At 39.6% G+C, this 25,681-nt stretch overlaps 1 protein-coding gene across 2 annotated transcripts in view; it reads left to right on the forward strand.

Moving 5' to 3' along the window:
* LOC143904792 (uncharacterized) overlaps window positions 1-25,681 on the forward strand; it is a 218,466-nt gene that overhangs the window by 158,596 nt on the left and 34,189 nt on the right. For both annotated transcript variants that reach the window (XR_013259043.1, XM_077419730.1), the window contains exon 3: window positions 5,983-6,098. Coding sequence is in view for 1 of the 2 variants with exons in the window: in XM_077419730.1 (XP_077275856.1) it covers window positions 5,983-6,098 (116 nt within the window). In the remaining variant the exon portion in view is untranslated. The remainder of the gene's footprint in view (window positions 1-5,982; window positions 6,099-25,681) is intronic.

Genomic DNA, 25,681 nt, shown 5'->3' on the forward strand with positions numbered 1-25,681 from the left:
GTAATATGGAACTTCTTGAGAATTACGTCTTCTTCAGTAGGAAAGGAAGAGTGGGAAAAGATCCTGATTAGATTGGATTGCTTGATTGAAATTTAATCTTCTTCAATTGTGTTTTTTGCCCCTTTTTCTAGGCATGGAAGAAGGATGATGATGATTGATTCTTTTAATTCCTAAGTGGAATATGGGGCCTCTAAGAAGGTTTCAGTAATAATCGCTTTAAATTCAAATGTGCGGGTGATTGGCCCACAGCATCCTGGTATGGTGGCAAATGAAGGATTACACTTAGCAATTGTCAGCTATGTGTAGATCAACGGTTTAACTCTTTTGAAAGACGGAGCCCAGTTTCTGAGAGTCTCTGATAGTTTACCGTCAGAAATCGGATAAATAGTCTACTGGTAACTACATTCTTTAAATTCGATTCATTTATTAAAAGACTCTAAATTTAAATTTTGTCCGTACGTGACAAGAGCATTTCTTATTTTTACAAGACGCGCGTTTTGTAAAAGTTTGCAAATCTCGAACGATTAAGTTATAGACGCGTTAAAAATGACCGGCACTTGTGACTTCAGTATATAGCGAACACACCGCGCGAGCTCTTCCGCCTCGGTGGCGGAGGGATTCTCACATCTTGCGGCGACGATAATTTCTAAAAATAACGCGCTACATTCAATTGCGCCAATTTCCAGCGGTTCATTGACGCTCGTGTGCGGCAAGCGTGGGCGATAAAGTTACGCACCATCGCGAGGCTGATACCACGGGCGTAAACATCTGACGAGGAGAGAGCACGAGCGTTTTCCCCATAAGCGCGCCATTACGCTCTCGCGCTGGACGCTCCCCGCGCGACGTTCTGATTGGCCTCCGCCACCGCTTTTAGATCCCGCCACTTCCTGCGTTCCTCTCCGGCGAGTATATATATATATATATATATATATATATATATATATATGTTCATAAACTGACCTTGCCGGAGGAAGTATAATTATTATTACTGATTGCACCGGCGCGCGGCGGCGCGGCGCATCGCGATGGCGCGACCTCCCCGCGCTCGAAACGCTCCATGTTCTCCGCCGTGGTGCGACGGGATAGATTGCATCTGCGCGCCCGTCGCCCGTTATTTTCCGTTCTTTTTATCTCTCTCTTTTTCTCTTTTTCTCTCTTTTTCGCCCTCATTAAGTTTCGCCCTCAACGGTGATTACGCGCCCGTTGTCGCGGCGCGAGCAACGTTTTTCCGGCGAGTTTCACACATCTCCTCACGCTCCCGCGTGGGTTATTGTTGTTAACTCCACCTGTTATCGATATAACCGTGCTTTAAGTATGATTATATACTTAAAGCGTAAAGACAAACGGGGGAATTAAGAATTAAGTTAATATCGATGTGTGTGATTAAAGCTTGCGCGTTAATAATTGCAGTGAGTCTGCTTTTGAATAATGCTTCTTCCTTCTTCGCACACTTCCTGCACATCCACCTAGAATGTTAAAGATCTTTGACTGCGACAATCCTACGTCAATAGCTTCCTCGTTTTATTTTCTGAAAGGCCGCGCAAACATTCCACATCATTCGGCAGTTCGGCACGTATCCCGCAAAAGCGTTTCCGTTTGCCTTATTGTTACCGCTTCAAACATCCTCGCGTATTTCGTCGCGAAGAAGCCATTGTTTCAGGAAGCATTAGGCATGGTCGTTAGATCCGAATGACCGGTGGTGGGCCCCCCGTCCGGGTTCACGGCAATCGAAAATCGGATTGCCCGATCGACCGACGGTGCAAGCCGGATACGCACGTGCGTATATATATATCCCAGGAACATCGCTCGTATCTGCGCATCCTGCGGTCATTCCGACGACGGTCGTCCTAATGGATCCCGTCCCAGAGGGTCACATGGCGGTGACGCCGCTGCCGTGCGTTTCACGACATTGCGTGCGACTATTTACCGAGTGACCGTTGCACCCTGCTCTCGCACATCTCCCGGTTCGCGCATCGCTGCTCCGCGATACTAACCGCCGCCCGTTTTAATGCTCCTCACGGCGGGCGACCTCTCGGGTTTGCGCCCCGTTTAACGAGGAGAAAAGATGCTCATATTGGCCAAAATCTGTTATTATTTTGCAAGTTAATTGCAGTTATTATGATTAATAAAATTATAATTAACTATATAATTTATACTTAACTATATAACTATATAATTAACTATATAATTAACTATATATATATATATATATATATATATATTAGGGTGTGTCATTTTGGGGCAACTTTTTATTTTCATTTTACGAATAGCATATACTTGCAGGAAGGTAAAATAAGATACCTGTTAAAATTTTAGCCCTTAATATTAATATTAACAGGTCGCTCATCGCGATTATTTATCTTTCATTTAGTAAGATAGAAAAAATTTTATAACTATCTAACAAACAGTAATACAGCATTGCGCCACACAGAGTTTCTGTAGTAAATTTACCGCTCTACAAAAAAGATCTCTTATCATTTTTTCATAAATTCAACCGTTCAAAAGATATTCAAAGTTAATGTTTGATAAATTTTATAAAACTTATTGTTTTTGCTTCTTATGAATTTTGTATCATATTGACTCTATCAAAAATTATAAAATAATGAATACACATTTTTGTAGAAAATTTAACGATCTACAAAAAAGGTCTCGGAGGAGGCGCGGATTGAGTGTAAGATGCTCTAATCACGCATTAATACTTTTTGCGTGTGAAAAAGAGATTTTGAAAAAGAATAGCTAGATTTCTTTCTCGAAATAAGAGACGGAATTAATATTCAATTATTAAGAGTAAGCTTTATCAATACAAATTTAACTGAGAAAAGTATTTGAACATAGCGATTGAAAGATAGAAATGATTCGTCACCGTACGTGAGGGTGAAATCTGTAAAATGTGAGAAGATAGACCTAAACAAATATCATTAATAATTTATTTACGGATCGAGGGAAGTTTAATTGAAACAGTGCTGAAAGTGATTTCGATAAAAGTTTAAGCTGGACGCGATTATTTTTAAAAATATACTTAAATAGAAAGGATTTCGTGTATATTTTCACGCTCTACTTAAATATTTATATCTTAAGATAAGCCTCCATACGCAAACCTTCTCTTTGTTGCCTCATTCGTACTCGGCCATCGTAATTTCCACTTTATTACACATCAGCGTAGAGTAATTTACGCGTCAGTGTAGATAATGGATCGTGAAAGTGGGCCGAATTTTTTTTTCGTTAAAAATATGCGCGCTTTTCCCTCTTTCTCTCTCGCGAGAATCCAAGGACTATCGATGTCCGAACAACTTAAGCGCAAGTGGATTAACGACGGGCCCCAGAGAACGACGGCGCGGCGGCGCGGCGGCCCGGCGATACATACGTGACAGGATGTGAGCGACACTTCCTTTTAAACCCTATAATACACCGCCGATCTGTTACAGTTTCACCTGCTTGCCTCCTGCTTAATATGCGCGCCATAATTAGAACATACGCGACCACACCGTCGTGTTAAATAATAAACCGGTCGCTTTAACGTCGCCGTGACTTCAGCATGCGAGCGCGAGACAAAGCGCCGGCTTTCCGATTTGTTCGCACTATATTCGTAATATCCATAATACAATTCGATTTTAACCGACTTTTACCTAACAGTATATTCTGATAGATCATGGCATACTTTCTTTGTAAACTTTTTGAATTTTTAAATTTTTGCAATATTTTCAAAATTGAAAATATAGTACACGAAAATGTGCTGTGACGTCATAGTGTCGCTGCGAAATCTTTTGAAGTTGCCGTCATTAAAAAAACTTTAGCAAGCTATAACTTTATCAAAAATTTAGGTTTTTTTTTAATTCTAAAAGTACTAAAAATAGGCTTAGATTCTCTACATTAATTATGGATACCGCTTAATAAAAAAAAATTATAGGGAAAAACCGAATTTATAACGTTGAAACAAATCTCTGTCCAATTGTAAGAAGTAGAAGAGTGCGAAACAAAGCTCATCTTCTCGAAATTTCTAAATCTGCAAAATTTTAAAATTGCGAGAGAGAGAGAGAGAATGCTGATTTTATATAGATAAGTTAAATAATTTTATTATAGGTAAATTAAATAAATATGTATAGATAAGTTCATAATATTTAGACCGAAAGGCTTATTAAAGGATATATGCAGTTTTGCACTTTCTTTTTTCATTCTTTTTACTTCTCCAGTAAGAATTGATAACATAAAATTTAGCAACATATTGCGACTTCAATTTATCTAACACTAGAGTGAAAAAGTTTATGGATTTATTATATTATTATGACGAAAAACATTTTATTTTTATTGATCATCGAGTTTACATTAGAAACGTTGGTCAAATTTATATTATTTTTGACAGTAATCGGCTTAATTATCGCTGGCCGAGAAATATAAATTTGCGTTACGGTAAAAAGTGTCAGCCGTCCTTTTCAGTTGCCCCTTGCCGACGTCATCGTCACTTTAATCTTTCATAAAAATCTGCAAACTGCCAACGTTACAGCGTATAATATGACAATTCTGATAACGGCTCGGTTTGTTACGACTGACTTTAATGACTTTTAATCCGGGGCAGTTCGATGCGCGAACGATGTAACGCACTGTGCGCGACGAGGTATATAAACTGAATTTATGTGATTCGAGTAAGTAAGTAGTGCCGATTGTCGACCGGACGAAGCGCCGGCGGAAACATATCTTTGCTCTTATCGGGACACGATATTAATACCGTCGTTGTCCTTTTCCATCGGTCATAATCTCCAATCACGATCAGCGATCGCCTATGCAAATCGCTCATGAATATCCTCGTGCGACATCTTGCGTTCGTTCTTTTAGTCTCTTTTTCTCTTTCTACAAAATACTTGAAAATTATATCTTTATCTTTTGCTAAATAAATTGGAAACAGAGGTCAAAATACTGCATTGCGTTCAAATTTACATATTATATTTCTATCTTATCTCTGTTTCTTTTCTCCCTTAAAATAAATTATATACGCATGCCTTATAATATAAAATAATTAAATGCAACGGCGAGATAAATTAAATATCGTTGCTCTATTGAATGGCCTGTAATTCTCGAAGACTATAAGCGCTATCTTTCAATGTGATTTCGAGAAAGCGATGCCCACTTGTAGACGTCGTAAAAATCGCGTCGTATAAGTTCTCGACTATGGCGACTAGAAACTGCCTACCGCAGTTTATGCCGTGGAATGAAGAAATCGTAAAGCTAATTGTGATTGCGGCCGGTTGCACGAGTGCTGGGATGCCTCGTTTTCGCATTCGTGTACCGAGGGATGATGACGGGCGCGTCCGCTTAGCCCTCTATCATTCCCGTGATTTGCGGTGGACGTGATAAAAAAGGAGGCACGGGGGGGGGGGGGCGAAGGGCGTCTTATTAAGATTCGTGGATGAGCATTCCGCTTGATTGAAATTTAATTGCACCGTCGAAATTATCCTCTTTCTCCGCGCACGTTTTCGACAACGTTACCTCGGTACGGTTTTTATGCCCGACGTTGTAATATTATCGCGTTAATGCGGCTTTTTTCCACACGGGGGCGATCATTTTTTCGCACTTTCGCCATTCCGTGCTTCGAAACTCGTCGGGGAACATTAGAAATCAACTCGATTAGCGTGGTTAGTCTCGGTGTGATCATTAAAAACGTGGTATAGCGTATGTATTATATATAAAAAATTGGCACATTAAATGATTAAATACAGATTACTAAGATAATTAGATTTATGTATCTATCCAACAAAAAATAATATCTATATTTATAGACACATTAATCATTAATCGTACGCTGTGATTCAAAAGGTAACAAAAAAGAATGGAATATCTATATACATTTGACATCGAAGAAATTGAGAGAGTCTCAGAGCAGATTAAAGATCCTAACGGGTACTTTTCCAACAAACGAGTGATTTTTATTGCACTGACTTTCTGATTTCCGAGCTCGTATCCTCACAATCTGCTTTACTTCTGTTGTAGTGGTGATGCACAAGGATAAGGAGGAGAACTCGCACCACGACTCGCATTACAGGACGAGAGAGCTGGCAACGCTCGCTTATGACCATCATCACCTCGACGGCGAAATGTTCCTACAGGTGAGTACTCTCGTCGAGTACGGGCTCATTACGTAGAACAGCCCGTATTTACGACCTCATTTGAACGCACCAAATTTTAAAAATGCACATCGGTCCGATGCGCGCGCGCGCTCGTATTTATCGCATGCCGTGGTGAGGGGCACCTGCTTCCTCCTCGCTCTCTCGATCGATCGTCTCAATTCGCTAACCGTGGCGGAGAAATCTATCTGCCGCGAAAACGAGATCTCGTCTCTGATCTATACGCTCGAGAAATAATAAGCGACGATGACGAGTTGCGTGAAATATTCAACCGATTTGTGCGATACATATACGATGCGTCCTTAGTAACGGAAGTGCGCATCAAAAGTTATGGTCTGATGGCTTTGTCAGCAGGACAAATGTTTCATGCGTATATTTATACGTGCGTTTTAATTCTTTACGATTACAAATCGAACAGGAGGCAGCAGTCTATATATAAAAGAAATATTGTGTGTATATGTTATACAGTAGGAATAACGTCGGTATTTAAAATGCAATCTCGTGCCATCAAATTTTCGCGAATTATTACTTTAAATAAATATCGAAAGAAGTCGGCACTCAATGCATTGGAATTAAATAAAATTTAATATCTAATAACATATTATAATTAATTAATTTATCGTTACATTTTCTGTCTTTATATATATTTTGTTAAAATACTCTGATTACATTTCCCTTACCAATTTATGTTAAATTTTAACTTATTATTTTTATAACGTGCTCACCAAATGACATTTATCTCTTAAACACTTACGCAAGAGGCCATTGTGTCAATCCGTAAATAAAAAAAAAAGATCGCCGTTCGAGTTATTGATTCTAATCGTTAAGGACCAATCAACCGCGATATGATAAGTCAGCGCGGCTACAAACGATCGACTTTATTTTCGAGCAGCGATATTATCTGCGCGATACATTCACCTGCCATAAGCACCGTCTACGATTCACGATTGATCGACGGTTAAAGTGGTGTGAGTGCATGCGCGAACAGATGGAGAGATGAATGAGCAGGCAGGAATAGAGAAACGGGCGTGTGCTACCGAATGACGACCCGTGATTGGAACTGTCCGTCAAAAACGATACGATTCGACGTCACGTTTGAAGGGAACTGCAGACGAGTAGGAGAGACAGGGAGTTTCGTATATTATTTCGATGAAATAAAGCATATAGTGATACAAACTGCACGACGAAAATAGATACATTTTCTGATCAATCCCGAACGTAACAGTCTATTATATCAAATGAAACAACTCGTGGATCCGTCACAATAAACAAAAATTTTTGCTCTTTTTTCTTCCAAAAATAGATAACAATAATTAATAACCAAATAATAAGTAATCTATGTTGCTATTTATTTAGCATTAGAAAAATAAATATAAATTGTGCTTTAATAAGAGACATGTTGATTATATTTTTAATTAATTATGTAATTTTTTTCTTTTCTGATTTGATTTCTACGGAATCATTTCTTAAATTAAGTTCCTGTACATATTACTTAATATCTTTCTCGAAACATAATTCTAATTGAAATATATCGCAATATTATAACTATTTTGCCAAAGATAACAATATTTTTAAATTTTATAAGTATAAAATAAAAGAAGATTCTCGACTTAAGTCTGAATTTATTCTTTCACAAAACGTCACAGTTATTCATGTACTCCTTTTAAATGGATAAAGTGAATTGATTCATATAATATAGAAGTCTCTCTCGAGTCGCGCGTTGCAGCAGAACGTGCGCCGAAATTAAATCATCGATAGTGAGAGGAAGAGACAGGGAGAAGCGAGAAGCGGGAGAAGCGGCCGGGAAAGAGAGATGGAAAGAGATTAAGAACAGGGAGATATCCGGCTGATGAACCGGCTATGAAACCGAGGCGTACGAGGTGTCTATTCCTCCAAAGTATGGAAGGTATATACACGGATTAATGGCCGTGTATCATGCAAGGCTATTACGTTCCCTTTCTTGCGTTTTAGGTGCGCACACGGGAGAAAGGGAACACGAGTCTGCGGATACGAAGAGAGAAAAAGGGAAGGGGGACAAACAGAGAGAAAAGGAGAAAGAGCAGCGAGAGATATAGATAGAGGGGGGAGGGGGCGGAAAGCAGAGAGGATCAGAATGGAGCGAGAGATCAGGAGGGACGGGCGTAGAATATTATACTTACGTATACGAATAGTACGCGATTTTATTCGCGAGTCGACGTACATCGTTACAATTGAACGACCCTATCAGCATCATAACGGCAGTTTATTAATTGTCGGCTCGTTAATTGCATTACGTACGCCCTTGTACGCCCGAAGGTAATCCCCGAACGGGCCTCCGACGATGACACACACACACACACACACACACACACACACACGCACACGCACACGCACGCACGCACACGCACACGCACACGCACGCACGCACACGCACACGCACACGCACGCACGCACACGCACACGCACGCACGCGCGCACGCGCACGCGCACGCGCACGCGCACGCGCGCGCACACACACACACACACACACACACACACACACACACACACACTCGAGTCGCGAAATGACGAGTGACATGGAATTATATCGATAAACGCGACTGGGATCATCTTCATGAGGGAATTAAGAAAATTATCGCAGTTTTATGTTTCTTATCACGTTGTATTTTTCACATCATCATATATTTTATATCTTATCCAAATAATATATGAAATTACTGCAACTTCTTTCGTAGAAGATTTTATGTATTAATTTAAGAAATCACGTGAAGATGTTACGTTAAATTAAAAAAAGGTGAAATTGAGAAATTTGAATTAATTATCTTATAAGTTATAAAAATATAATTTTTTTACAGAATAATTATAAATTATCAAATGACGAAGTTTTTAAGGCGCAGCAAATTTATACTACATATAAAATTATAAATAAAACCGCTTAGGTTTACTTTGTCAAGCCCATCAGACGTTCGAGAAAGACTGCAACTCAATGCAACATCGACCATATATCACGAGGTATAAATCAACAACGCGCGAGCGCGTATCTTCTATAGACACGGTATCGATTTATGAAAATGGCGATGCAATCGGGTCGCGCTTGATTTTCTTGACCGGGCTCGGGTTTGGCTCAAGCCCGGCCCGTGCGTTCTCTGAACCTGGATACCAGTTTCCGGGTAATCTACCTCACGCCATCCCCGTCTCGTATATCAATAACATATTTGTACAATTCGCGCTGGTTCCGTGAACCCGACTTTCCAGGACCTCCCTTCGCGGCCCTCCTACACGCCTATCCTCCCTCCTCGGCCACCCTCCGGACTCCCTCCCGACGCAAACAGCGCGCCGTCTCTCCTTTCCACGCGCCATATACCGTTTCGCCGATCCTCATAAACTTTACGAACCCCGACGGTAAATCCGGTTTATGACAAGCCGGCCCCGCCACCACCAGAGGTATCCTCGAAATTACGGCTCGGCGCGATCGGATTTTTATACCCCTTCCCAATTATACCATGACTGGGACGGTGTATGTATACGCGGGCGAGAGAGAGCGATTGTGAGGGAACGACTCGTTTAGACGCGACGCGACGGCACGACGTCTTGTCTCGCTGTCTTGTCTCGTGGAAGGGAATTCGCGTCTATCGAATTACACGGCATCAAATCAGCGTCCGCCGGACCGCCGCCGTGCATAGATCACGTTGCATCCACGCTGCGTTTTCCACCCTCCGAACCTCTCGTCTTCGCATAGGCGCTGAAGAGATTTGTCCCGCGCAGGAAGAACTAATAGAAACTTATTTAGCCATTTACGGAAATTAACTCTTTAATAGATAATCACAATCTAGTAATTTTTCATAACTTTTTGGGAAAAAATAGAGAAATAAAATGGCTTCTTTAGATCTTCACAATCATATATTAAATTAAAATAATTGAGGACTCCTTTAAATTACTTAATACAAAATTATTTAGCATACGATTATTTTAGTTAGCATTAAATTACATTAATTTAAAAGGTACCCCAAAATACTGGGCAGGTTTCTAATTAAATACACCCGTGACGTCCAAGATAGACTCGATGAAGAACGTTCGCGACCGAGGAAAGTTAATTCGCTCACTTTAATGTGTTTTCGTCCGAGAACGTGTACGGTGGATACACCTATTAAATATTTTCACGCTCGGAAGGTGGTTTCACGATGCTGGCTTGAGACAGCGTCCACTACCCAGGGACATCTAATTTGTTAATTTGAATTTATCGCTATCATAACGCGCAATTCGCATTACGGTATCAAAAAGGCAAGCGACTGGAAACATAATGGGGACCCCTTCCGAGAAGAAGCAACAGCGAACGAGCCTCGTCAGACTGCCATATCATAATTAAAAATCATAATTAAAAACATTGTCAGTCCTAAGTGTAAACTTGATATCTTTTTATGTCACATCCATTTTTGAGATGAGCGCCAATAACGATTCCACTCATATTGGAAAATAATTTTCCGAGAGATTGCAATATGTAAATTATTAACGAAATTGATTGAAGAAGAAGTTTCTCGATCCGCGCGAATCCGATTACGTTAACAATCGATATTCGAGGACAATGTACCGACAATCTTGTTTAACAGTGTCGAATTAAATTTCATGGACGATGCGCTGATACACAGTAGGTTTAGTCGTCGAGAATGTACTCTCTAGCGCGACAGCAAGTAACGGCGAAGACACGCAAAACAAGCTTCTCGTGCTAAACGATGAATATTTAAGAAACAACAACTGAAATCAAATACAGAGATTTTTCCCTTTTGCCGCGTTAAAGTATCGTTTTTCGTGAGTAGCGTGCAAGGAGGTACCTTCCTACTTAATACTTACTATTTTCTAAACGGTATGCGGATACATTACTTCTACGAAAGTTTCCTCGTGTAAAACGTTTACTGCCCTTTTTCGTCACTTCTGCCATGGCCGCGCGAAACAGTGGGCGAAAGAAAGGAGCGAGATAGAGACGGAGAGAAACCGTTTCTTCTGAATCTCCCGGCGTAAAAGGTTCAAGCAGACCGAAAACGTTCTTCGATCAACTCGACACGAAACCGTCGCGCCGGTAATTTGCCACACTAAACACCGGCATTTTCGTAAATCCGCGTACGAGTTACGACTCGGAAAGAAAAATAGGCCGAGAAAATAATGACGAATATCACGTGTTGGAAATCTCTTCCGCAATGGAAATTTCTCGATTTTCGTAATTGTAGAATAATGGAATCTGAATTTATGTTTATTGTTAAAAGAAACCCTAAAAATAAAATACGACAAAATTATCGTCAGATTTAAGCATGAACATTTATCTAATATGTGTAATTTTTACGTCAAATTACATTTTATTATTTTAATTGCTTAACTGTAGACTTTTACATTCAGAAATTAAAGAATCGTTAGAATCAAATAAAAATGAATTCGGGATGAGAGAATTCGGGAATTTGTATGTCTAAAAGAATTTAAATATTTTTTTGTAATAAATAATTGTCTTTCTCCTATACCGTTTAATCTTAGCTCAGACAACTTTTTTAGCGTGAGCGATGCTGGAAGTGCTTGATTGTCTCTGAAGTAAACTAATAAAACGCTGATTATCCGGCCGGACGGCCGGATTTTTCGATCGTTGAGCGAAACATACTTCGCCAATCCATTTCTGTCGTCTCTCGGAAATTATCACCTGGCGCGAACGCGCACGATACACGGCGGGGGGCCCCCCGTCGAGAACGCGCACCGCTCTCGGCTTACGTTATTCCTTTATGAAACTCGAATAAACTTTTCTCCGACCACTAACTCGCGCGCCATTCGCGCGGGGGAAAATATGCGGACGGCTGCATTTTTCGCGTTAAGATGCCGCCATTACGCGAATAGCCGTGATGCATGACGATCTCGACTAGAGCAGAAAAGCGAGAAAGTCTAAAAGATGCAAATAAATAGATGAGATCAATTTTTGATCCAATTCGAAACAACTGTTTTCTCACAAGAATTTTAATTTCCGACTAGATATATTTTTTATTAAAAAGTAGCAAACTTTAAAAGAAAACAAAACGTAATCAGATTTTGCTCTGCATTGCGCGAGAATTGTTTTCAGATCAACTAAAAAATTTGCAAGCGGAGCTCCGCGCGCGTTATTGATTTGCATCCTGTGGATCGGCAAGAATTTCGGCAGAGGAACAAAAGTCGAGGAACGTAAGGTCGAACGAAGATGCTCAGAAAACCGGCCGTACAAAACATACTGCTACGAGATTACCCGTTAAAACGCCGATAGAGCCGATCAAAATGCAGGGAACGTGTGCATTATGTTGTTGATATATCTCTGCAGGCGAAATTCAGAATTCAGCGACCGGCTCTAGCAGAGGCCGCGCAGCCCCCCCCCTCTGCGGCTGGTCCCGCAATCCGTCCGCTCGCCCCCCTCCCACCGCTTTCTGGTACACGGCGGATCGACCAATTTTTACCCCGGCGCGCAGCTCGGGCTTCGATACAAATCACGCCTCTCAGTGACGTATCGTCGCAAAAGCAGCCATTTTGCTCTCATATTTTTTATTTAATAGCCACCAGGCTATCGTGTATCGTATTAATACGCGGCAGCTACGCCGCCGCGCGGTAGCGGTAAAAGAGGGTCGTGGTCGGGGCGACCCCCGCCACCCGGTAACCCGTAATCATAACCGAGCGATTTTTCTCCCCGCGTTCTCTCTCTCTCTCTCTCTCTCTCTCTCTCTCTCTCTCTCTCTCTCTCTGCTTTCTCTCTCTCTTTTTTCTCTTTCTTTTTTCTTTCTCAAAACCCATTCCTTTCTCTTTCTTTCACGGTGCCTGCTACCACATCTACGCTTTCCGCGAGCTCCGACTGCGAGCACGGCTACACCCTAAAGATGTTACTAATGCTATGATACTGATGAAGGGGTAACCATATTTTTCGCTATAATTGAGATAATACGATGGCAAAGCTGACATCTATAATTATCAAGGAAAGAGGACCAGATGGGGATATTTTATATTATCACAGAGAGAACGGTTTCTTTGGATTTAATAAATTTTATGAGATTCAAACAAATTTATCTATTGGAATAGTCCAAACAAACAAATTTTTGATTTAACAAATAGGGGACCGAGGCTCGTTGGCACAAGAGGCAAGTTGGCAATGCGTTCCGTTTATGTATTTATAGTTTTATAGCAAAAAAAACAATGAAAAAGTTATCATAAAATATTTCTTATATGACATAGGTACTTTTCACAAAGTTTTATTTTAATCAGACAAGTATTACAATAGAAAAAGAGAAAAGTCTGATTCAAGAGGTGACAAGTAAATTTTCGAGCGTTTCAAAATATCGTATTAATGTTCTTCAGCTTAAGAAGTAAATCAAAGTGACGTATCATTAGTTAAAAGAAAAGTTTCTGTTACTAATACGACATGTTATTTTGACTAACAATAGTAATTTATTGTAATAAAACGACTGAAATAAAACATATGTAGGGATGGGGTATGTTGGCTCATATCAAGACACGCTTAGCTTGACTTGTTGTTGCCGTGCGCGTGAGACCTGTTTGAGCATGTGATTTACTATCTACAATGCTGATAGAAGCTAAATATATATTTATATTAATATTTTTATGATGAAGAAAGCTACATCTAAAATAGTTCACAATTATTTTTCTGCAACAACGTTTTGATATTCGATCATTACAAAATAACTTTAAAAGATACAATCTTTATCAAGAAGTACGTATGTGTTAACCGTTTTGTGTTTCTATTACGTATTCATTAATTTAACGTGGACTTTTGTCGTATAGCCAACTTACCCTACTATCGGGGAAAGTTGGCCAAAATGCAGCATGTTCATATTTCATTTATTACAAAGAAACTATACGGTATACAGGAGCGTTTCTAGCATGAAAATGTAAAGAAAGGTTCTCTCTATCATATTAGTACTGTTTAATCATGATAATTAGTTGTATAAAAACTCAAGTGCCGAAATGGTAAAAACGGTGCCAACGAGCCCCGGTCTCCCCATACGATTGTTTGATTTTAATACGGTTTCTTTGGGTTTAATAAATTTTATGAGATTCAAACAAATTTATCTATTGGAATAGTCTAAAGAAACCGTTCTCTCTGTGTATATATATATATATATATATATATATATAAATTTTTTTTAAATTATTCTGTTTTTAATATATTTTTTTTGTAATAAATATTAACTTATTTTACGAAGGTCTATTTAAAACCTGGCCACGCAACGGTTATCTCCGTGACTTTGATTACTTTCGAGTCACGAACATTACCGTTCGCGATCCTGGAACTCGTATTTTCATGTCGTTCGATGCTTTGAGCACAAAATGCCACTTAACGTCATAAACTCGAAATGACATGCTTCACGGTTGAATGAATTAACACAAACGGTATTTTTCACGTACCAAGCGTATACATTCGTTTTCGTTTATGATGCAAAATGTAAAAAATTATTTATTGTGTTCATCGATTTTGTCTTAATCTTTAAAAGTACGAGCTTTTAAGTTTGCCCGTTCTCTTCTCGCTAGAAGCGTTTATTCACCAAGATCCGCTATCGTCGCTCGATCGGCTTCGCGACGGAAACACGACAGAACAATCGCTATTCTTTCGGGCCATCGAGCCCAGGAATAAGCTCTACTTTCCGCATCAATCAGGCCTCCCGGCGAGACTTTCCTCCACTTGGCGTGGGTATATAACACGCATACGTTATACTCGTGCGGCGGGCGCGCGTGGTGTAATTTAGATCACGTCTCCGCGTGAGCGAGCGATGCGCCCAAGTCGACCTAAGTGAATTTTGTATATACGCGGCGAAGAGTTAGCGAAGTAGCGAGTCAGCGTGCTGGGGCTGGCGCTGGATGAAACGAGAAGGAACGTACAGGGTACAGGCCAAGTTGATCACCGTGCTATAAGGTCTTACTTGTTGCTGATGGTTGCATGTCTGCCACGGCGAGCCGTGCCTTCTGCTTCTCGGCTGATTGCTCCGTATGCGAGAAGCGATAGGGAACTTCGTCTCGGATGGACGGCCGGCGGTTGAACCGGACGAAAGTTCGCGTATTCTGCGCGAAATGGGTGAACGGCGAACCCCGCTTGAGCTAAGGAGAAAAGACACGCCTCCTAGTCATATTTAGATTTAGATAACGTCGTGCGACATCCAGAATAAACTATGAAATTGATCTTTTACAGAAATCAGTCTTATGAGATGCGACTTACAATTAGTGCAATATTCGTAACGCGTGTATTTATACGATAAATAATTACAAATTCCTTATCTTCAAATGGAGGAGATTGCGTTTTTATTAATTTTAATAAAAGTTATTATGACTGAAAAATAAATATTTATTTTATCTTGATATAATCACGAAAAAATGAATGATTAGTCAATAATATTTGTATTAGAACTTATTTATGCAGATAAACGTAATCTATGTTCTAACAAAAAGTAGAAAATATAAAAGAAACAATACTAGCGTAAAATAATAACTTATTAAGCATAATTAAATGATTCTTTCGCGTTTTTTCTCTCTCTCTCTCTCTCTCTCTCTCAGATAAAGTATCGTTGCTCGCATGCATGTCTATATAAATACTAGGTGGAGTTCTTTTTCCGCACTTGGAATATCCACGAAGCGGCGCGGGTAATTTCTTCGAGTAACCGCACACTCGAACTTTTACGGGCACGGAATGTGCACGATGTGTGTTACGGCGCACACAGTGTATATGCAAAGCCATTCAACTTTTTAACTTTCTTGACCGTGACTTTTCGCGGGTTGCGATTATACGTATACCAAAGGGGGGTAAACTCATGAGTTCGTTTTGGCGAACACCCAATGTCATCCATGTTGAATCAAACGTGACTATCAATATATTCTTCAAATGCGTCATGGGTCTAATAAAATATTCTTATTTTTTCTAAATTATTATAAAAAATAAAATTTGAGATAAAAAAAATTTATTAGCTATTTATAAAAAATATCTGTTTAAACAGAAATTTATACCAAGATATTTACGTAAATTATGTGAATACAATATATTCTTTATTTAACCGTTCAGTTTACCTAATTGCATGACGTTCTTATAATTTTTTGTGTGCTTTCTACACGTGTGAAAATGTATAATAAACCAGTAAAAGTGGTGACATTTATTATCGATGCATTAAGCGGTAATATCCCGTTGATTAAATAATTGTAATAATCGCGATTATTGATAACCGGTTAAGCGCGTGGAAAGTCGGGAGAAAATAAGACTTCACATCTGGGCTTAATTAAGATTGCCGCTGTGCTAAGCTGTGAAAGGGTTAAAAAGGCGATCGTAAAATGAGCAACGACGATCATTAAAACGGCCATCACGCAAAAGGGAAAGCATCGGTTGGGATAAACAGGCCTGTCTTTAAATCAATCGGATTCAGCACGAAAGTCGAACCGCGTCTACGCGTCCCGCATGGAAGTTACGAGCAGAAACGTCGATTCCTACAAAACTATTATTTTTCTTTCTTAAATAATCGTCACACTTTCACCGCCATCGGCGATGCAACGACAAAGGAAAACGTAATGCATTGCTGAGGAATACTTATTGTATTCTGGGAATACAATAAATGCATCCGCAGTGCTTTGCCGACATTTTGCATCACGCACGTTGCATTTCGCTAGAAATTTGATTTTAACAAAATTGAATCGTACTTCGCCGATTTTTGCTCAACGTCACCGGTTGCAAACTTGTGGAGTATGCGCAGCAGAATGTACAGAAGGTTTCATTTCAAAAAAGTATTACCTAGTATATTTTAATAACGATGAGAGGGAGAGAGAGAGAGAGAGAGAGAGAGAGAGAGAGAGAGAGAGAGAGAGAGAGAGAGAGAGAGGTCCAGTGATAAAATTATATTAATAAAATGTTGATAATAAGAGAATAGAGGTAACTTTCGTACTTCCGTCTTAGCGTTAATTATAATTTTGTTATGCTTTAACTCAGCATTATATACCAATCATATAGATATTTTCGACATTTAACACGTAATTCATTGAAAAAAACGTGCTAAATGAAAGAATGGATGCGCCAGTCGTTCTATCGCACGCCCGGAATGTATCCAGACATAGCAATAAATTTTAAGAGACATTAAACGCGTAATGCAAAAATAAGGTAGGTATAAGGTTAGTAGGAAACCTTGGTCGTCCACTCCAATTACGTTTTATGGAACGCGGCGAATATTCAAGCTTTATATAATTGCGGCGTAATCATTAATGCAATGCAGTTTACTAATCTTTAAAATTAGTAGAGGCCATGCAGATAGTGGCAGCTAGCAATTACACAGCACCGGTTTAATGATATCAAACGTATCCCCGAATATATTTTGCGTACAAGGTTAATATTCGGCCTATTTTACCATTTAAATATTTTAAATAATTCTTCTCTCGTCGAAGAAACATCGCTGTTGATATATTCCTTCATATAGTCCTTCTTAGCAATCTTTTTTATAAAATATACACCATCAAAATTTTATCATTACCTATTATATTGAAATTTGAATCATATTGCAATTTGAATTTTTGATAACTCCACGATGACATTTTCAAGCTTCTTTTTGTAAAGATAGGGTAACTCCGGTATATACGTCGCAGCTAAGGGAAACTTAATTTATCCAGTACTATTTACTATATGTTTAAGGCAAATGAATTATATCAACTTTATACTGTCTACTACTAAAAAAAATAAAAATATAAAATATTCATTGTATTCTTTGTATTTTTAATAAAAAAAACTTTTAAAAACTCTTGCATTTTTGCCATATATTCCAGAGGGGTGGGTTATATGACATTCATTGAATGAAATATACGCCTTATAAAAAATTACAAATAATGTTTATAAATAAGGCAATAAAATGTCATAATAAGTTATAAAATGTGTGTAAGAAGTTTATTAAGATGTAAGAATGATAAACAAATTATAAAACTGAAAAATGTAAAAAAGAGAAAAGAAGAGCGATAGAGTTGCATTAAAAATTATTGTTATACGATCCAAAAAAAGAAGGAAAAAGAACACGTAGGAGATTTCGAGTTTTACAAAGTGTCTGTACTATGGCATAAATCCCGCATGCTAACTTGCCGTATATATCCTAAACAGGAGGGATATACAAGATATTAAGTTAAACAAAAAATAAAAGAGCTATGCACTTGTATTTTGCTGTATTCCATCATTTACTATCCCTCTACACTTATGTATCATGAAATAACCATTAAACCTTCTACATTCCCTACAGTAATCATTTTACGTTAGGTCGTAACACAAGATCGCGCTTCTTACTACGATAAGAATTCGATTCAACTCACGACAGTTTCGTTAATATTAACAATAAAGAACTGAAATTACAACGCAATACTAATATGGCATAAAGGCACATAACAGAATAATTGCGAGCAAGTACCTTCATTCCTTCTATTTTTTCTGACATCTGCGGCGTAAAACCCCGCGTGGCGTAAATACCGGGGTTACCCTATTTCCATTTCTTATTTCATAAAAATACGTAAAAGTTACTAATGGAATCATGCGTGGAATGTAATACAACTATTTTATCGATTTAAGCGCGATAATCACAATTTTCGTAATATCTCTATTCCTTGTTGATGATCAAAAGTGTTCGAGAAAAAGTGTTCTAAAGACGATAATTTATGAAAATAATTCTGTGCTCCACAATCACTGCCATCATCAGGGGTCTGACTCATATTAATATTATTACCGTCTGACATTTTACAAATTTAAATATTATATAAGATCTTATCGCATTTGGCTTGTACAGAGCATAAGCATGTAAAACCTTGTAATATCTGGCATAATTTAACTAAGAGCCTCGTGTTTCAACTTTGCGAAATACTCACCGAGTGAACGCATCACTCGCAGCCGTCTTTAGGTAGCTCATGCGAGCCCGTTTGATGCTACCCGGTGAACTTTACGATATCAGCCTTGGGATGCTTTTGGAACGGGCGATCGGATCGGGAGTCAAGGACGTCGATAGCAGTATGAGCGGAAATCGAGCAGAGAAAGGAAGAGCAAGAGAGAGACAGACAGAGAGAGCGAATGCGATTCGCAGAAAGTGACTCGCAATGAGTCAGGGTGCGCGCGTGAGAAAGACAGAAAGAGACGAGGGCTGAGTCAAAGGTAACTGTAGGTTGGGTGGGTGCATGGGATGGGATGATATCGGGTTAGGTTGGTGGTCGACGGGGCTCGCCTTGGTCTGGCACCGCTAGTCCTTCCCGTATTGATCGCGTGCTCCTTTCCTCCCTTAGATACCACGTCGACCCTCTCTTAAGCCTTACGTATGGCCCGGGTACGCTCCTACCTTAAGCTCGATCTTAGGCCGAGGCGTTCACAGGCGGATCCGCACCGATTGGGGGTTGAAATCAAGGGTTGAAATCTATATAAATCTGGTTAGCTTAGCATCTCGATGTCTCGCACGCGTAGGTAAGATTTTATTCAGATACGTTTAGTGATTTTGGAAATACGACGATTGATATAAAACGTATTTCCCCGTACTCGACGAAATTTCGTCGATAAAATTTGGGGGTCGTAGCTTTCTAGTTTATTTTACTTCATTGTACAGCAGCTTTTCGGAAACGTAAGTGAAATTGTATTTCGGTATATCTTATTATCGAAAAATATTTGCTTTGAGATTTATAAAGTTGACTAGATTTTTAGAAAGTTAAAAGTTGATGTTTCCGTATTTCTTTCATTTTATTGATCACCGTTGCATCAACGCTAATAAAAATACCGTACAGATGTATTAAAATTTTGATCTTTCTTATTATTATATAAAATAATTCTTATCATTATTTGTTTTACACGCATAAAATAAACAGAAGTTATTTACCAATTAGGAGCAGATAATAAAATTATCTTGCGATATATCGATGGATAATCCGACGTGTCGTAAAAAATAGTTACTACTGTTATTATTTCTAAGTCTATCGCAATATAAATTTTATTCGATCAAACTTTTGTTCCTAAAAAATTGTTGCATGCGTCCACGATTCAATTATACAACAATTGCTTGCATTATATTTTCCAGAAAGAAAGCGAGAGAGAGAGAGAGAGAGAGAGAGAGAGAGAGAGAGAGAGAGAGAGAGAGAGAGAGAGAGAGAGAGAGAATTGTAGTCACGTTTACCATCTGATAACACGGTTTTGTTTGTAGCTATATATACAGTTACAAGATGGTTGCCGGTACATATATGCATATTCGCGATCGTGCAATTTGAGAAAAGGGAGATATTTACCTCGTCGTTAAACGGTCCTAACAGGATACGATGCCGAAGAGCTTAATTAACGGAGGGTCCGAAGGGCGTCCGTCACGCGTTCTGGGACGTGTAAGAGCGACCAATGAATTACAAGCCGGGTGAATTTACAAACTTATCGTCCCGTTTTGGAGTGCGTGCCGTGACGAACAGGAGGCCCTCTTACGCTTATCGTACGCATGAACGATGGCGAAGCTATGCAGCAGATGCATGATGATGAGTTGTCGCAGCCGACGGACATAGCTTTTCGGAAACGAACGCTTATATGCGCACAGCGTCTCTGAAAATCTCTTTCCACGAAACGCATTTCCGCTACCAAAAGTCAGAGATTTTATATCTGTATATCTTTAGGAGGATTTAAATTTTCGATGAATACTGTTAAATTCCTAGGGTCAAATTATACTCAATTTGAGTCATTTTTATTATAACTATATTTCTATAGGTCGTCTCTCTCACTGCTCCTACTCAATATGTTAATTTAACTAAACCAATGGAGTTAAAATAATACAATTTTGAGTTAAAATAATAATTTTCAACATATATGTATAATAATTAAAAATAACAAAATGTTAATTAACTCAAGTATATATTGGTTTAAATTTCATCCCTTAATATTTAACGGTGAATAAGATTTTACTTGTCTATTTGCGTCTTCAAAGTTTGATTCAAAATCAATTTTTTCTTAATATGGTCGCAACTGCATGTAAATTGTTAGTGTTGCCACCCGACTACTTAGCTCCTTCGAACCGACATAAACGGTAGCTATAGGTATAGCTTTGGGGTATAATCACTGTGATCTACATTTTATCGGAATCATTGCTAAGCGCGGTTGACAGCGTCGGCGAAATTCCACGACGGATCGGCATTAGCGCGCTGATCCAGTTTCGTCGTCGGGTCGGTCGCGTGCTCGTCCGCGACGCAATTAGTCGCCCGATAACGGAACGGAGTGAGGTGGCCTAAACCGAGATAAAACCAAACCAGAAGAGAGAGAGAGAGAGAGAGAGAGAGAGAGAGAGAGAGAGAGAAGGGGGGAGAAGGAGGAACACAGGCAGAAAACCAGGCTAATTCGGATGCGATTTCTTTTAATCGACTAACCGAGAGCGGAGTAAGACGGTGTACGCGATCATAACGATAATAGCGCATGCAACGAGCGCGGAGTAGCGAGCCGTATGACCCGTTGTTGCGTATGGAAATGAAAAGCCATGAAAATCCGCTCCGGCACGAACGCGTTAACGCTCAGTCCGTATTCAGCGGCGACGGCTTATCTTCGACACCCTTATTGATCTCTAAACGCAAACGACTTCTCGCTTTTCTCTCTCTCTCTCTCTCTCTCTCTCTCTCTCTCTCTCTCTTTCACCGTATACGTATCTTTTTCTCCGCGCCTCGTCTTGCGACACGTGAATTCCATTCTATAATACTTTGTAGACTTAACAGCTGATTAAAGACACGCGTTTCGATTCTACCGCGGCTACTGAATTAAAATGCATGGCCCCGCAAGTTTTGCACTTTCGCGATATCGCATGTTTATCCTACACTGTGAGCCAGTGTCCAGCGCTTTTCCCGCGGAAAGAATTAATATGATCCCAGGTATCACGCTAAAAACAAATAAAAATATATATATATATATACTGCGTACACGCGTATCTGTACCTAATCTGAATATGTTTCAGCAATGTAACTTATGAACATCAAAAACTTTGTTTCATGAATAAAATACTGATACAATACCGCGATCGCCCTTAATTAAAATAATCTAAATGCGTGACGATCTGCATTTCACTCTCTGATGATTTTACTTTCCCCATCTAATTTTATTACACGTCACGTGCGATATGCGATGGCTGTTGTTTTGCTCGTTCGAGATTGCTATAATATATTGTACAAATGCCAGACTGAAAAAATTTACGAAGTGTCTTTCTGAAGAATAATGCAGAAAAGTAACTCGTCGCAGCATCAAATTTGGTATTAAATCCAGCATTACGGAAAACGCGCGGCGTTTCTCTCCGTGAGGAGGAGAAAGAGAGAAGAAAGGCGGGCGAAAAAGACACACACGCGTACGTGGTTTTCTATTTCTCGCGTGTGCCGCCCGGCGAATCAGTCGCGTGCTACTCGCGCGGGCTCACTCGCGTGTTTCGTCCAAGCGTGAACTTCTAATACCCCTTCATCCTCACCTTGACTCTCCCGCATTAGCGGGTCGCCAATAATACTTTACGCACGAAATCTTTCCATTTTCTTTCCTCATGCGAGCCTCGGGAGTCACGGGCACGGACGGACGCGAGCCTCCGGAGCACGATCGGATATACGCTGGTATGCATATAGATTGCGGAATCTCGGCCGATCGCGCTCCCGAGTTCAAGAAACTGAAACGACGCGGCGTTCCTCGGCTTCAATAGATGTTCATCGAAAATCGCTGTGAAATTAATTGACACACGGTTTATATATATATATATATATATATATATATATATATATATATATATTGAGCCTATATATATATATATATATATATATATATATATATATAGGCTCAACTACAGTCGACACGTTGCGAATAAATTTGATTTTACATTTCGATTATATACATTAATCTGAAGAATATCCTCCGAAGATCCTGAAGATATCCTGTCCTGAATTATTTATATAATAAATGTTTATCTGTAAAAAAAATGAATTTGTGCTAATGCGCATTGCGTTTGCAATGCAATTAATTACTTCAAGAGACGTATTGGTCACCTAAATGTTACTCGTGTTTTATCGTGACATGAAACACATGGCGACCGCCGGACAAAGCGATAGTATTATAATCGTGAAGACTCCGTCGGTCGATCGAGAAAACTCGATTACTTTCCCAAACAATGCAATTATAGTAGTAACGACGAACGAGTCTCGCGGGATGATGCCTTCCGCGGAATAGCTACGTCGGCCATTTCAAAGGGACGGGAAAAGGGGGGAAGTACACATCAGGAGAAAATCCTATTATAGCTCGTGTCCGTACGCGGAGTGGTACAGTGTGGGGTGAAGCAGAGAGGGTTGTGAGTTCGTGAGCCCCGAGGCTCACCCCCCCCCTGCTCTCGCGCGCACATCCGTATTGACGCAACGCAGGAGCCCACCCTGCGGATTAACCAATCGAAACACAGCATCCGCGCATGCGATCGCACGGAAACGCGTGCCATTTTGTATGCCACGCTATCGCGGGGCGGAATCGGAGCGTCTGTTTCCGCGGCGAGAAAATGAAACCGAGAGTTTGACACAGTGACATATTTAATCATAAGGGCTGCGAAAAGTCGCACACTCGACGTGCGAATGAGTGACCGAGAAGAGAACGAGTCTTTGTCTTTTTCGTTAGATTTCCCGGTAAAGATATATTTGCAATTAGACATTGCATTATCTTGCGTAAAATAATATTATAAATTCTTGTACAAAAAGTAGCAATGTTATAAAATTTTATACTTGGATCTAATTAGAAAAGAAGCTTACTTAATTACGTCTTCTTGATGTTTCAGTGTTTCTTACAAGAAAAATAACTTAGTAATATTGTTAGAAATAAAAATTGCAATTTCACTAACATTATTAAATGAGAGAGACGTGAATTTCGTTCCATCTTGAAATGACAATATTTCTCCTTTACGCTTGTTTTATCCAAAGAAATCAATTTGAAATCTATTTACATCTCAATTTAAATTGTGCAATTACCATGATAATTATTTAACTTTCTTTCTGAAAAATACAACCCTTATTTTACCTTGATGGCAATAATGAGATATTACAAAGTCCGCGATCGTTCCTTGCGAGATTGTCAGAAGCTATATGGATTAAGATTAAGAAGCCGCGAAATATCTGTTATCGTAAATTTACGAGCACGTATTGCATCGGCGAGAAAATCTCCGAAGATTTCCATCAAAAAAGAATTGTACACTAGGTACTACGATTTATGTATTAAAATTGCGAGACGAAAAGGTAAGGATAGCACAGACAGCAACCTGCTTTAAACAATAAAATAATAATTATTATTACAATCTATAAAACATTCTAAAACCTTAAATTCTTTTTACGTTTTGTACGATATTTTGTCTTAGCGTTGTGGGAGGCTATTATTTGCACGCACGTCGTCGCAATCGAGTATTCAATTAAAATAAAAATGTTGCAGTAAAAACTTTATCAAGAGAATAAATTAGTAAGCCTGCCAGATCGGGGTGCACCTTCTTCCTACGCTCAGCCGATATCGGCGCGCTCCTCGCCATATTTCAGAGAACAATAAGTTTCCGCGGTCTGTGGCGTACCTGGCACCGCCGCGCCGCCACGAAATAAAACAAAACAATACACATTTAGCTCGCGGAATACGGCGGAAAGCGTACGAGGCTTTAAATGGTTTCCTACCCCGCTTACGAACCGGCGGTAGGGCGGCGGGGCCGAGGACTGCTAAAACTGGGACGGATATTTTCGGCTTCGATGCGCCGGCATTCAGCTTCGTTGCGCCGAGGCGAGGGCTCGTTTGGTATTTGCCGGCATCGGGACCGCCGATAAATGGGAAAACTTTCCCCGGGCGGGGCGTTTTCAGAGCACGTTCCCGGCGAGAAACAACGCGTTCGCCGTCCTCCGCTTTCCGAAAGGTAACGCACCCTTCCGTTTTCGTGCCGTCGCACTATATTCTCTCTCGCGTGGCGGCTCGAAATTGCCTCTGTATTTCGGAAAGCTTAATCGTGTGTGCCACGTCGGATTACGGATTACGTGATTTACTTGAATTATTCTTATCGGTATACCGGTAGCCTTTGTTCTCCAAGATTCACTCGCTCCAAAGTTTGCCCTTTTTCAGGAAATTCTACTATCATTGCGCTAGAAAAATTATTGGGCCATAATCAATTATCGAACAGATTCTCTTTTGCTCAGTACTTCATTTTAAATGCTACTTAATAATTGCATTTGATATTACCTTGTAATAATTTGAAGATTTATAATCTGTAGATTCGACAGCGCAAGATATTGTTTTAAGGACATATTTTATTTTTTGTTTGTTCAAACTTTCATTAACTTCTATTAGATAAGTTTTGTTACACTTATTTTTTAATTGACATTATCACCTTTTTGTTATATTTATCGTGTTTGTTATATTAGCCGATTCTCAACTTCAATGTCTATCAGTTGAATATCGTGAAGGTATATTTTTATTTCCCTCTCGTGAGAGAGCTATGAGAATAACAGGTATTTTGGGCTTTGAGGTGAACACTCGAGTTGTGCAAGCTCGTTTGGTATTTGCCGGGTATCGAGTCGGCAGACAAATGAGAAAACTTTCCGGAACATTTCCGACCGAT

Source organism: Temnothorax americanus, unplaced genomic scaffold (genome assembly GCF_048541705.1).
Source record: "Temnothorax americanus isolate GAGA-0224 unplaced genomic scaffold, ASM4854170v1 Scaffold109, whole genome shotgun sequence".
Lineage (NCBI taxonomy): Eukaryota > Metazoa > Arthropoda > Insecta > Hymenoptera > Formicidae > Temnothorax > Temnothorax americanus.